The 12,764-nt window shown below is 38.5% G+C and overlaps 4 protein-coding genes across 4 annotated transcripts; 2 read left to right on the top strand and 2 right to left on the bottom strand.

Moving 5' to 3' along the window:
* The first annotated feature begins 69 nt into the window (after positions 1-69).
* On the top strand, positions 70-2,215 carry LOC126792463 (pectate lyase-like). Its single transcript, XM_050518879.1, has 5 exons — positions 70-81; positions 551-759; positions 861-1,521; positions 1,656-1,898; positions 1,994-2,215. Exons 1-5 carry the CDS (start codon positions 70-72, stop codon positions 2,213-2,215), a joined length of 1,347 nt encoding a protein of 448 aa, XP_050374836.1.
* Positions 2,216-3,309: 1,094 nt separating this feature from the next.
* Positions 3,310-5,238, top strand: LOC126789938 (AP2-like ethylene-responsive transcription factor At1g79700). Its single transcript, XM_050516020.1, has 6 exons — positions 3,310-3,579; positions 3,682-3,773; positions 3,881-4,043; positions 4,152-4,202; positions 4,290-4,366; positions 4,459-5,238. The coding sequence occupies exons 1-6, from the start codon at positions 3,332-3,334 to the stop codon at positions 5,091-5,093; spliced, it is 1,266 nt and encodes a 421-aa protein (XP_050371977.1). The 5' UTR covers positions 3,310-3,331; the 3' UTR covers positions 5,094-5,238.
* A 564-nt stretch (positions 5,239-5,802) lies between these two features.
* LOC126789939 (uncharacterized) lies at positions 5,803-9,061 on the bottom strand. Its single transcript, XM_050516021.1, has 13 exons — positions 8,929-9,061; positions 8,787-8,845; positions 8,548-8,604; positions 8,369-8,444; positions 8,165-8,235; positions 7,940-8,041; positions 7,746-7,835; positions 7,187-7,261; positions 7,012-7,044; positions 6,743-6,820; positions 6,530-6,604; positions 6,299-6,393; positions 5,803-6,155 (listed from the first exon to the last, which is right to left on the bottom strand). The coding sequence occupies exons 1-13, from the start codon at positions 8,975-8,977 to the stop codon at positions 6,134-6,136; spliced, it is 882 nt and encodes a 293-aa protein (XP_050371978.1). The 5' UTR covers positions 8,978-9,061; the 3' UTR covers positions 5,803-6,133.
* Positions 9,062-9,414: 353 nt separating this feature from the next.
* On the bottom strand, positions 9,415-12,441 carry LOC126792462 (uncharacterized). Its single transcript, XM_050518878.1, has 8 exons — positions 12,233-12,441; positions 12,083-12,138; positions 11,611-11,773; positions 11,299-11,387; positions 11,035-11,167; positions 10,564-10,656; positions 10,009-10,111; positions 9,415-9,827 (listed from the first exon to the last, which is right to left on the bottom strand). Exons 1-8 carry the CDS (start codon positions 12,395-12,397, stop codon positions 9,415-9,417), a joined length of 1,215 nt encoding a protein of 404 aa, XP_050374835.1. The 5' UTR covers positions 12,398-12,441.
* Between the last annotated feature and the right edge of the window lie 323 nt (positions 12,442-12,764).

The following is a 12,764-nucleotide window of genomic DNA, read 5'->3' as shown; positions in this document are numbered from 1 at the left end:
TAGAAATATGAGTTTTCGACCGTGTGTTATTGTCCCCCAGTTTTGGATATGAAGTATTAGAAACCATTCATGACAATTTGGGTAGTTTTATACTCTGGTTTTTATTGTTGAGGGACATGAGGTACTTATGAGTTATGAGGGCTCATCTGCGCTTTCGCAATCCTCCCCCTGAAAAGGAGTGGGAGTTTGATTAGGTAATTTGATTAGGTATTGGGCAGACATTTATTTTTGTTGTTGAGGTCTATATATGACCGAGAGATATTACACTCAAAATTGACCAGTTCAAGAATATTTGAAAAGTGGGCTAATTGTAAACCTTCTCCTGAAAGGTTGGTTCCCCACACTTCCCGCCATATCCACCTCTATCTTCCCCAAATCGTCAGCTTTATATAATCTGTGCTTAAAGGTAGGAGGCTCACCCAACCCAGCTTCAATCTTCTGGCCTGGGTTTGGGCGACATATGATCATTTTAACGCCTTAGGCCTTCTCCTACGCGGTTGACAATCTCAAGCCCCCCAAAAGTGAATTAAGAAGAACCATATAATCACAGACAATGGCAATCACCACACCCGGCGGGTCAATCTTTCTCGTCTTCCTTTTCTTCTCGAGTGTCGCTGTTTTCGTCAGCGGCCAAAATTATACTGCCGAAGAAGACGAGTACTGGAAACAACGAGCTGCCTCTGCTATAAAAGTTGCCAAGGAATCCGTTCATCCAGATCCCCATAATGTTACAGAGGAGTTCAATGCTGCCGTACACAAGTATGTTCATGTCATTTTTGCGCTTTAAAGTTTATTAATCGACGAAATTATATTTGAATATACGAATTAATATGACATACATGCATGCACGTATGAATTAGGCACATCATGGGGCACAATAGAACGAGGAGGACCTTGAGAGGTTTCAAGAGATATGATGGTGTCTGCAATGCCACCAACCCAATCGACGCATGCTGGCGGTGCGACCCCGACTGGGCCGAAAACCGCCAGAAGATGGCCGATTGCGTCATGGGATTTGGCAAGAAGACTACCGGCGGCAAGGGTGGGCCGATTTACGTCGTCACTGATGGCTCAGATGATGATCTCGTCAACCCTAAAGAAGGGACCCTCCGCTACGCGGTGACACGGAAAGGTCCTCTCTGGATCACCTTTGCCCATAGCATGGTGATTAGGCTGCAACAGGAGCTACTGGTGACATGTGACAAGACCATCGATGGTAGAGGATTCAACATTGTTTTTGCCTATGGTGGTGGCATCACTCTCCAATATGTGAGTAATATCATCATTACCAACATTCACGTTAAGGACATTGAATCCAAAGCCGGTGGTACGCTCATGGACTCCGAGGACCATGTTGGTTTGAGGACCAGGAGCGATGGTGATGGCATCTCCCTCTTTGGCGCTTCTAACATCTGGATCGACCACGTTTCCATGGCGAGGACCGACGACGGGCTCATCGACGCCATCATGCTTTCCACTGGTGTTACCATCTCCAACTCCCACTTCACTGACCACAACGAGGTATATATATGTATAATCTAACACCGATCGAGAAAATAGATGGACATCTCACGTACACATTAAACTATTTTGTCTTGCTAAGACCAAAGTTTATTATATGTCTAGCTAACATGTCATGTCGTCGATCAAACCAGGCGATGTTGTTCGGGGCAAGTAATAGCCACACTCAAGACAAGGACATGCAAATAACTCTGGCCTTTAATCACTTCGGGCAAGGATTGATTCAGAGAATGCCAAGGTGCCGATTTGGATTCTTCCATGTTGTGAACAATGACTACACCCATTGGATAATGTATGCTATCGGTGGTAACATGAACCCTACCATCATCAGCCAGGGTAACAGGTTCATTGCTCCTGAAAGCCAGGTCTCAAAAGAGGTACAACGTACTACATTCATCAAATTTGTTCATTAATATGGATACACATGCATGCGTTTGATATACAACACACTGTTTGATGTTATATTAACCAGGTGACCAAGAGGGAGTACTCAGACCCATCGGAATGGAAGAACTGGAACTGGAGATCCGAGGGAGACGTGATGGAGAATGGAGCATTCTTCACTGAATCCGGGGACCCCAACTATGCGAAATCATCCAAAATAGCTATGATGCCCTTCAGGCCTGGGAGTTTGGCCCCATCAATGTCTAGCTTTGCCGGCGCTCTAGAGTGCTGTGTTGGCCAACCATGCTAGTCATGCGCACACAGTTTAGGCTTTTCGATCCATCGTAGGCTAGTTGGAAAGTCTTAACTGTGGATACAAAGAAGAAGTTGATCGAGGAGAAAGGAAGAGAAACATCCGAGGTTACATGTGCTGAGCATTAGAGGGCAGGAAGGAAGGAAAGTAGGAAACAATATATGAATTGCAGCTGCATGCTCTGATACATGCATGCCCTTTTTCTTTCTCTTTTTCTTGTTTCTTTGTTCTTTCTTTTCTATTTTTTTTCCTTTTTTGGTTTTTATTTTTGGAAAGTAATTAAGCAAGAAAATAGTGACTAACCTTCTTCGACCATTTCAGTGTAAGTCCGAGTATCAAATTAACAGTGAAAATTGCCGCATTACATAAGTACTTCCAATCTGTTTTCAGGCATGAAATGAGCCTGATATTTACTAGAATTAAGCAGTTTTTCAACAAACAACAGCTAATCTTGTATGCACATAATGCATTATGCATGTGTTTAACACCTTTTGTGCGCCATAATTAGAATCATTTAGCACACAGACACTATTCGGAAAGCATCTGTGTCATAAGGTTCGATTCCATAGAAATTAACGTGATTGGAAGCAACTCCAAATTTAAATACCAATATACAACTGATCATCAAAACATTTATCACGAAGTATAAACTCTTACTTAATTGGACGTAGAAACCGAATGTAAGGACTAAAGCATGAAACGACAATTGAAAATTGGCCTTTATTCACAGATAATACAAGACCTAAACGCCTCCTGATCCCAGAAAACAAAATACATAAAGCATTTTGGATATTATCATCTAGAAGAAGCCAATAGTTCACCTTTGTCTCCCATGAAAATATTACTCGTCAACTTTGATCGCCAAAAACTACACCAGCATTTTGGTCTTGGTTTTTGTATATTTCACCATAATTTTTGTCTATTGCTTTGTAACAGCGCTCATTTTTGTCTCAGTTTGGCATCAAAGTCATCGGACCATGAGGAACAAAATAGGCATAAGTTCAAGTAAAGGAACATGTATATAGTATATGCACATCTGCATTCTGTTTTCCAACAACAAAAGCGAGCTGAAATTTGGAAACACAATTGTCTTTTGTTGCTTGGTATTGACAGATGGATCAGCTGGCTAGTAGTGTTAAATCAGAACTCATGACGAGCACAGGGAAGCGTCCGATTTGCATGATAGAAGTTGATGCACTGGTTAATAAGTGTGTCAAAAGAAGGAGGAGGGATACATCTACGGGTGTTTCAGCAACAGTTAATAATGCGGATCAACAACAGAAGACACAGCCTAACCCTCAATCTAGTGCTACCACTACCACTACTGTCAAAAGAAGTTCCAGATTTCGCGGAGTCAGCAGGTTTGATATGTTGTCTTAATGCTCACATTTGTTTATTCTCTACTTTGGCCAGAGTTAAGCTATAATATTTTTGAAGAAGCCTAACTGTAAGAAATTATGCAGGCATAGATGGACAGGTAGATATGAAGCTCATTTATGGGACAAAGGGTCTTGGAATCCAACACAGAGGAAGAAGGGGAAACAAGTTTATCTGGGTAACAACTAACAACTAGTTAACTAGCTACGCTGCTTGGAAGTTGGAACCACTACATTCAGATAATCATATATTGAATTTTCTAAAAAAGTCGTAATGTATCTGCAGGCGCTTATGATGAGGAAGAATCCGCGGCAAGAGCTTATGACCTTGCAGCACTCAAGTACTGGGGAACATCAACTTTTACAAATTTTCCGGTGTCTGATTATGAGAGCGAAATTGATCTAATGAACACACTAACAAAGGAAGAATACTTGGCCTCTCTAAGAAGGTATCATTTCATCTCCATATTAATAAGCATTGAGAAGCCTACGGTCCAACTTAACTGTTGTACGATTTTCGAGTTAGTGACCTTTGTATCATGTCTATATATCTACAGAAGAAGCAGTGGCTTTTCAAGAGGTGTATCCAAGTATAGAGGAGTTGCAAGGTACACTTCATTTTCAACTTCCATATTCAATTTGTCACTTTAAAGTTTATATTCATGTGTAGTAAATATTCCTGGATGAAACTGCAGGCACCATCACAACGGGAGATGGGAAGCAAGGATTGGAAGAGTGTTTGGAAACAAGTACCTGTACCTTGGCACTTACGGTAAGTAATTGATACTCGAGCACCTTCACTGATGATCTCGCATTGAAATGTGGCCTATAACTGAAGTTTGGTTTCTTTGATGATCACTGCAGGCACTCAAGAAGAGGCAGCTCATGCCTATGATATTGCAGCGATAGAATACAGAGGCATAAACGCCGTGACCAACTTTGACTTGAGCACATACATAAGATGGCTCAGACCAGGACCCAATGCACTTGTTGCTGATTCTCAAGAACAACAAAAACCAAATATTGTAGACTTCAACAGCAACATTCCAAGCAAGGAAGAGAAACAGATGCCAATATTTAGTCCGAATAACTCATTTGCGGTAGAGGACATTGACACCATAAGAACTAGGGACATTTTCCAAATACAGAACACTATGCCCCCTATCAGTCCTAGTTGCACTCCTAAGTCATCTAACTCCCCAACTGCACTAAGCCTCCTCCTCAAATCCTCCATATTCAAAGAGCTGGTGGAGAAGAATATGACTGATGAAAACGAAGAAAGTGACGATGAGAAGAGTCATGTAGTAAAAAACTTGCTCCCGCAGGCCAACAGTACTGAAAATCTGAAGAGAATTTTGTTTGAAGGGATTCACAACATCCCATTTTCGTGTTCTTCCAACACTGATACATTGCCTGCTTTAGAGTCCCCGGAGAAGAACATGCGACCGTTATGGAATAATGGTGCCATGAACATGTTCTCTTCAGCTGATTTTAACTGATTGACTTGAAATAAGTTACAAGATCAGCACTTTTGGGGGTTGATCATGTGCTTATGTCCAAGAACGAATCTTTTGGAGTTTAAGATTAAGCATTTTTAGTTTAATTACTAGGAAACTCTTGCGAGCTAGATACCTTTGTCTTCTTCTTATTGACTGTTAGAAGCAGTTGATTGTGTGAATAATGAAGTAATAAAGGGATTAGCCAGTGGTTATTCTATCGAATGTAAGATTGACTCTGGTGGTGTTGGCTAAAATGATTTCATAATAAACACTGAACACTTGTTGCAATCCATATTGATGAGAAATAGTGATTTTGGACAAAAAGAAACATTGGTAGTTTGGTACCAGTTCTCACAAGATTGGGAAATTTTATCATTGTTACTTCCTGAAAAATAATATCTTTTACTATAAATATTAGTATTTAAGTACTATTTAATTTTATTCAAAAGGGGGGGGGGGGGTTCATTTATATTGTATTCTTTTTTCCAATTTGTAAAATGTCACCTACTCGAATCCGGCTAATGTTTAACGCTATTAGATGTCCATTTAGTTCCACTTAGTTTATACATCCAAAGCCCCATGTCTGTTTCAAGCTTCACTAGGCCAATTGTAGAACTTTTACATATAGATGAGTTTTGTGCTTTTACTTGTTTGGCGGATGAAATTCAGGCAAAGTAATAGCATATAAGATCACAAGTGTCTTGCAATGATCTAACACGCTTATTTGTACGAAAATTTATTATAGACGGGATTAACCATTTGCAACATCCACTACAAAGGAGTTGAGGCTGGCTACCTTACACAACTGATCAAAAAGGAAAAAAACAGATTCATATCTCAATACACCATTACTTCAGCCTTATAATGGCATCACACAATTATAAGCTAACGTTATAAGCTCCAGAGTAATATTTACTTCATCCTCACCATAATCCAAAGTTTCGGAAAAAATGCCAGAGAACTAAGATTGTATACATTCGGACTTGAATGGAGAACCTACAGCCACACAGCTTTGATCTATCTTGTTCAGAATGGTACAATCAACACTTGGCTGACACCGACCTGCGAAATTAAGCAAAAAAAATATAAATTATTTACAGAAAGTTCATGCAAGCAGAGGACATAGTTGCCAAAACATAGATGCAACTGAGCTAACAGATGACATCAGTTGTTCAACAAACCCAACACAGTTTTGTATTTCTGACCTGGGCAAGTTCTTTGGAGGCTCTTCCAACTTGGTAATACCATCTTTTGCAAGAGCACCTTCTAACAAAGTACCCTCAAGAGCACTTTTCAGCCCCTGTAAGAAAGTGATGAGAAGTACAATCACGCAACTGCTGTTAATGGTCTAAATGTCGAGATCAGCAGCTTACAAATACTTATTACAATTTTTTAACAATGATAATCCCAACAAACATAAGTGAAGGGACTCTTACAATCATTATGTTGTCTCCCGAGTATGGGAGATATCGGCCGCCTCGTGCATTATCATCAGATAGTTTTAGTTGCTTCTGCATGTAGAAATAGCACATTAGCCAATTGATGACCAAGAACTTGCAATGACTTGAGGGCAGGGCATAACTTTAACAGTGATATTATCTAGCATCAACAAAAAATCATAAATCCTAAAAAAGAAAAAAAGTACAGACCTGCAGATTTTCAGGCATTTTAACTGGTTTCCCGCTAATTAAGCTGCAGAGGTAAGAGACGCCCATATTTGCAAAATCCTGAACGCCCAGATATATATGTGTCAGAACAGCCTTATGAAGACAAAAGTATATAGTAGCCGCCACATTAAGTTTTTTGAAGCGAAGATATATTATAAACTTGCAGAGCAGAGAAACTTAAATTATAAAGAAAAGCATCGTAACACATATATCCTATGGCTTCTCTATTTACTTAAAAAACAAGCATTTACCTGCTTGTCTTCAAGAGATTCTAATTTCCACCCCTGAGAAAAGAAAATATCAAACAATGTTAGAATGTATAAAGAACTTAGAGCCCAGTAACACAGCAAGAATGTTCTCCTTCAGGAAACCAACATGGCAACGGACAAAATAAAGAGAAGACAATCATGTTGAAGCATAACTCACCAAACCAGCTACCATTTGTTGCAGTTGAACCAAGTTAATGTCCAGATCGGTCAGATTTTTCTGAACCCCAGCTACCTGTTTCAAAAGTTGCAAACAATCTTAAGAGACAATGCAATCAAATAATACTACTCTTATGGCTAAATGAATCAAGTATTACTGAATCTAACATATATCCATATTCATATCAGAAAATACACACATGAGAACTGAACTTTGAAAAATCAAGACATCAAACACCACATAGGAAAGGTGACATAGATATGAAAAAGACACTGAAGAAACAGTTGTCAGAAGTTCATATATAAACCGTCTTTGATCTTATTGGAAACATTTTTAATACTCAAATTACCCTTTGAACATGGATTTAACAAATATGAACCTCATCAAACATGTAAGGATAAGATCCAATCTAAATATCATGATTTGATCTTTATCATCCTTCTGAACTCTGAAGTTGATAGGATGCAAGAACTAAGAAATAAAAGTAGTTAAGATAATAATAATAATAATAATAATAATAATAATAATAATAATAATAAGAATAAAGAAAATAACATACATCCTTCTGAATTGCCTTTGACAGATCATTTTGCTCCAGCACTTTATCATCCAAATTCTGGATTCTCTGTGTCAGGTGCTTCTTTGTATTCTGTCAAACAAAGAATGTTAATCACAGTTAAAATAGTTTATACAACTGAACTACACATCATATATGAATTTTTTATTGGCCCAATCAAGAGAGCAGAAACTTACGACAACAGCTTCTTTTACAGTATCCAGACTTTTTGTCAAGTTTGTAACAGCAGCAGCCATATTACGCTTTGTCACATACATGAGATCCGAGAATTTAAGACCCTAATAATTTTGTAGAACAGAAGAAGTTTAGATTACCAAGTCACCATCTACTGAACACAAATATAATTACAACTCAGGGATGCAACTGAAGAAATACAACAGACATGCATATCAACCGCAAACCTTCCACCACATATAACCATAACCCACCGCCCCCAGAGTAGCAGCTGGCACTATCAGTGATGACAAATTACCTACAAAACATGAATTTCACAAAACAAAAGCAATTAAAATCCATTTCTTTCGCATCACAAGATGCATAATTCACAACACAATCGCAGTAACTTTGAGAATTCACATAAAAACAATTCAAGAAAAGTAAGGTACTTTGGCCACCCCCATTTGCATTCAGCACAACTGTCTGCCGCGCTGTGCGTATCTCCTCCAGCAATCGGTTATACATCTGGAAAAAAAATCCACATAAAAAAACAATATATCCACACCAATAAATTCAACGCCAAAAAAACAAACAAAAAAAATTCAGGTTTATCAAATTCAGTGCTTACCTGTGATGCAATCTTATCAGAATCACCTTCTTGCTCTCCTGATCCATTCAACAAAGCCTGCCAACATATATATAACCTCCATAATTAATATCTTATAAGCAAAAATAGCTTCATAATTTTCACAAAAACACAAAAAAATATGAATATTTAACACAAAACAAACAAAAACTATCTGAATCTAATTATCAGAGTAAGACTGAAAAAAAGGGAGTAGGTAATTGAAGCAAAATTAATCAAACCTGAATTTCAGCGATGACGTCGGAGAGTTTGCCGTTCCGGACGAGGATGGAGGTGTAACCTGTAAAAACAGAGCTGAGATTGATCGGAGCTGAGTTTGATTTTTCAGCGAGGAAAAAGTGAAGCTCGAAATAAACACAGTACCTGCTCCAGCTATGAGGAGGACCCTGCTGAGACCTATTTGCATAGCCATGGCGGATCAGAAACCCTAAGCCGTTAAGCCGAGCCGGCGAGTGTGGATTTTTACTCTTTTCTTTGGGGGCTTGTGATTCGGGGAAGACGACCTTTTCTACTCTTTTCTTTACGACACGTCGTGGCTCTTTTTTTTTTATATATGACTTCTGCCCCACTCCTCAAAACTTTAGCCCACCGTTAGCCCACCGTTAGCCCAAAACTCCAGACTGGGCTTCTCAATTTATTAAATATAAATTTAACGTTCACGAGTTTAGATTAGTCGTTGTCCGGTTTAGGTCATTGTTCAGTTTGAGTTTGCATACAAACTTGATGGTGAGTTTCTGGAAGCTGACTTTTTAGCTCAATTTTGATCTTTAGTCTTTATGGCATTGCATGCTTATGAATTTTATGGGGATGGCAGTCAGCAAGATAAGTGTATATTTTGTTCAGAATGTTTCATTGCTTTGCTTCTTCATCAGATTGATGACCAATGTTTGAGGAATGTAGATTTCTCTTATGAGTAGGACATGTCCTACTATTATGCCCGTTTTCTTTGCACAATTTGCACTTGTATGTTCTTCGGCTCCCGGAACTGTGAAACTTCTTCTTTTGATGAATACTAGAACTTAGTCCAATCACTTCAGGGCACGTTGTTCGGTTGTGGCCTCTTTGGTCACATATTCTGCAATGGTGAGGTCTTCTAACAGTGGATTTGGGACGGTTCAATGTCGGACAAGTTCTTCTGTTATGACCCTTTTGTCCACAGACGCCACAGATGAACTGCCTATTCATCAAACTATCCTTCAGTTCTGGACAGTAATGCCTCCTATGCCCCTCCCGGCCGCAGTTCCTGCAGTAAAACTTTACGCCTGTGTAGAAGGACAAAACAGATCAAAAGTCAGGTAATAGGAGAAGAGATTGTAAAGTGTATTTTTTTTAAATGCTTAACCGAGATCAAACATTAAGCTGAGAAGTTCTGAGAAAGAGGCAATGTGATGTCACTATGAAAGCTGTCTGAAGTGGACTGTGTAATTTAGTATAAGAACTGACCCTGCATGGAAATGCTCCTTCTGCGACGATTTTCTGGGTCACTAAAGAAAGATTTTAAAGTTTCAGAGGTATGCTTTCTAGCTGCAGCGGTTCCCTTAGCTTTCTGCAATGCATATGTTGAACTTCAGTTAATTTTTCATTTTCAAGTTCAGAAGTAATGTTGTTCATTTGAGTATTTCTCACTCTCACTAAGTTAATACTGCAGATAAAAATAAGCCAACACATAGGTGGCATGATCTACACATAATTGATAGTCAGTTTTCAGTTTTCACTGCAGCATAAGCTCCAAAACAGGGAAATAATCAAGCATTGGTGGAAGATTTGATATTGTATTTCAGGTCTCTACACTAGTCATGAAAGCCCTCAATTTTAAGAATCCTTGGATATTTTAAGTGCTCTAATAAGGAACATAAGTTCTGCAGAGAAAAACTAAATATTCACCTATGAGGCAAAGACAATCATTTCGAACATGGGTATATACATATATGAACAGTCATCAAAGATAAGCATAAAAAGATATAAACATTTGGAAATAAAACAGCATGAGTTCCAGACCTTTATTGCAGCGACTCTTTGAGCATGAAGCTTAGGATCACGGTGGATGATCTTCATTCTCTTACTAAATAGACCAGTTTTGGCATTTAGACTCTGCAATCATCCAACTAGACAAAGAAGATTAAATTCATGCATGACCACTACATAATAATTACTTATCTCATTATCTGTCTATAAGTAACACTACAAAAAGTAACGAAGATATTTGCAAATGCGAAAGCAGCAAAACTGAAAAAGAAGATGGGAGAAAAATGACAAGAATATATAATCTCTAGATTCTTATCCAGAAATGCAAGCATGCTATTTACAAAGCAGATTTCACTCGGATCACGAAGGCAACTAATGGTCCCTAATCTCTGCATGATAATGCAATTGCAGATATCATACATAACTAATATCAGTAATATGCAATATGAGGCATATTTATTTCATCATGCAACATGTCGGGTAAGATTGAAGCAGAAAACTAACTTTTAGAGACCGGCTAATCTTCAAATTAACTTCAGGAGGTAGTGATTGGTACACTCGCCTTGACTTTCTTTTGACATTCAGTTTTATTTCCAAATTATCAACTTCATCATCTTCCTTCACTTTGAGAGGAGAACTGCGAATCAGAAACAATAAAATTTAGAATTTCTCTGCAGTATCTAACAAGTATTACATGTACATGATAAAGATACAAAAGAAAGCAGTATCTAAAACTAAAACAAGAGAAAGTAGGTATAGAGAAGATACATTGAGCGAGCTTTCTCCCATGGTCGTTCGTCGATAGACTCTTCCCATATGACACAATCTCCCAAGCACTGACGACAAGTCATTATGCCCTATTACAAAATAGTGATACTGGAATTAGGAAACTCTTGTTGTCTAATCATCTTATTCACATAATGGTACTCTCCAAATTACAAAAAAAGGAACTAGATTGAAGGTAGAACTGACTATCTAATTCAAGGTAAACAGTCTCAAAAAATTAAGTTTGTAATTCTCAATTTCATGATACATTGATGATATAGAGAATGACACAAGCAGCCGGGGAATTGCACATACCTTACCAAGGCACTGTGAACAGTCTGATCTAGACCTTTCTATGCCACACTCAGTACAAGGAGTATAACCCCTCCCTCGGCAACTTGGGCATGGTAGCTCTCTGATATACTGTCCATTAGGACCAAACCAAGACCTTGGTTTTCGTGCACCCAAACTAGCATCCCTATATGTAAGACTGATCAATATATCATACCTTAGATATCTTTCCTACAATAAAAATAACCCTAACAAACCATTGAACAGCACATATGAGTCCAGAAAGTACTAAAACTGAAAAATTAAAGACTTAACAAGTCCTTTTTTCAATGAGTCAGTGCTTAGATAATGTTTAGTAAATTGCAATGCCTAATTAGTTTCACCATTAACATATATTTGACCAATAACGTGATTCATAATCCAAAACCCAAGTATCATAAGCAATAATACATAGAAAATAAGGCATGGAATCTGAAAAGGTACAAACTTTACTGACCTTGGCTTTGGATTACCCTCAAGCCCGAACAGGTCCTCAGAAAGATCATAACCCAGCTGCACATTACAAACACAAAGCACAACCCAATCACACAAAATGCAGCTTCAGCTTTTCCAAACCAAGAAAAGACTAAAATTACGAGATAAATACCTGCTTTGGTTTTGGCGCCGAAACAGAGTCGTCGTCGTTTAAAGAGGAGCAAACAACTCTGGGGACGAACGTTAAAGCCCTTCTCTTGAACTTAAATAAGAAAAATAAGCTCACGCTCTTATGCCTCCACTGCGGCGCAAGCCCTAACGAACACAACGACGACATTTGACATCAACAAAACGCAGGGAGAAAGTGACCAACGGCTTCAGAGTGAAGATGGAAGAAGAAGAAGAGCCATTGCTATTTCTGAGGCTGAAAAACTGACAACCGGCCGCGCCTTTTTTATCAGATGAAGCCCATTTATCCTTTTGGGCCGGAAGTTTAAGCCCAGTTACTTTGTTTCGAACTTGAAAAAAAAATCGTTGTTAATAATCGGGACCTGATTTTCTAGAGCCGTCTGTTAGAGAGGTGCTTAAAAATCATGAACTACGAGTGAGAAAATTTTAGCATGAAAATAATAGCATGCGATTTGGACCCAAAAAATCGTGTGCTGTATAACCCACAAATTTGAGTAAAAAATCCAGAGGCGAAT

Source organism: Argentina anserina, chromosome 4 (genome assembly GCF_933775445.1).
Source record: "Argentina anserina chromosome 4, drPotAnse1.1, whole genome shotgun sequence".
Classification (NCBI taxonomy): domain Eukaryota; kingdom Viridiplantae; phylum Streptophyta; class Magnoliopsida; order Rosales; family Rosaceae; genus Argentina; species Argentina anserina.
The sequence above is the reverse complement of the archived record's forward strand: the minus strand, read 5'-3'. Positions and strand labels throughout refer to the sequence as shown.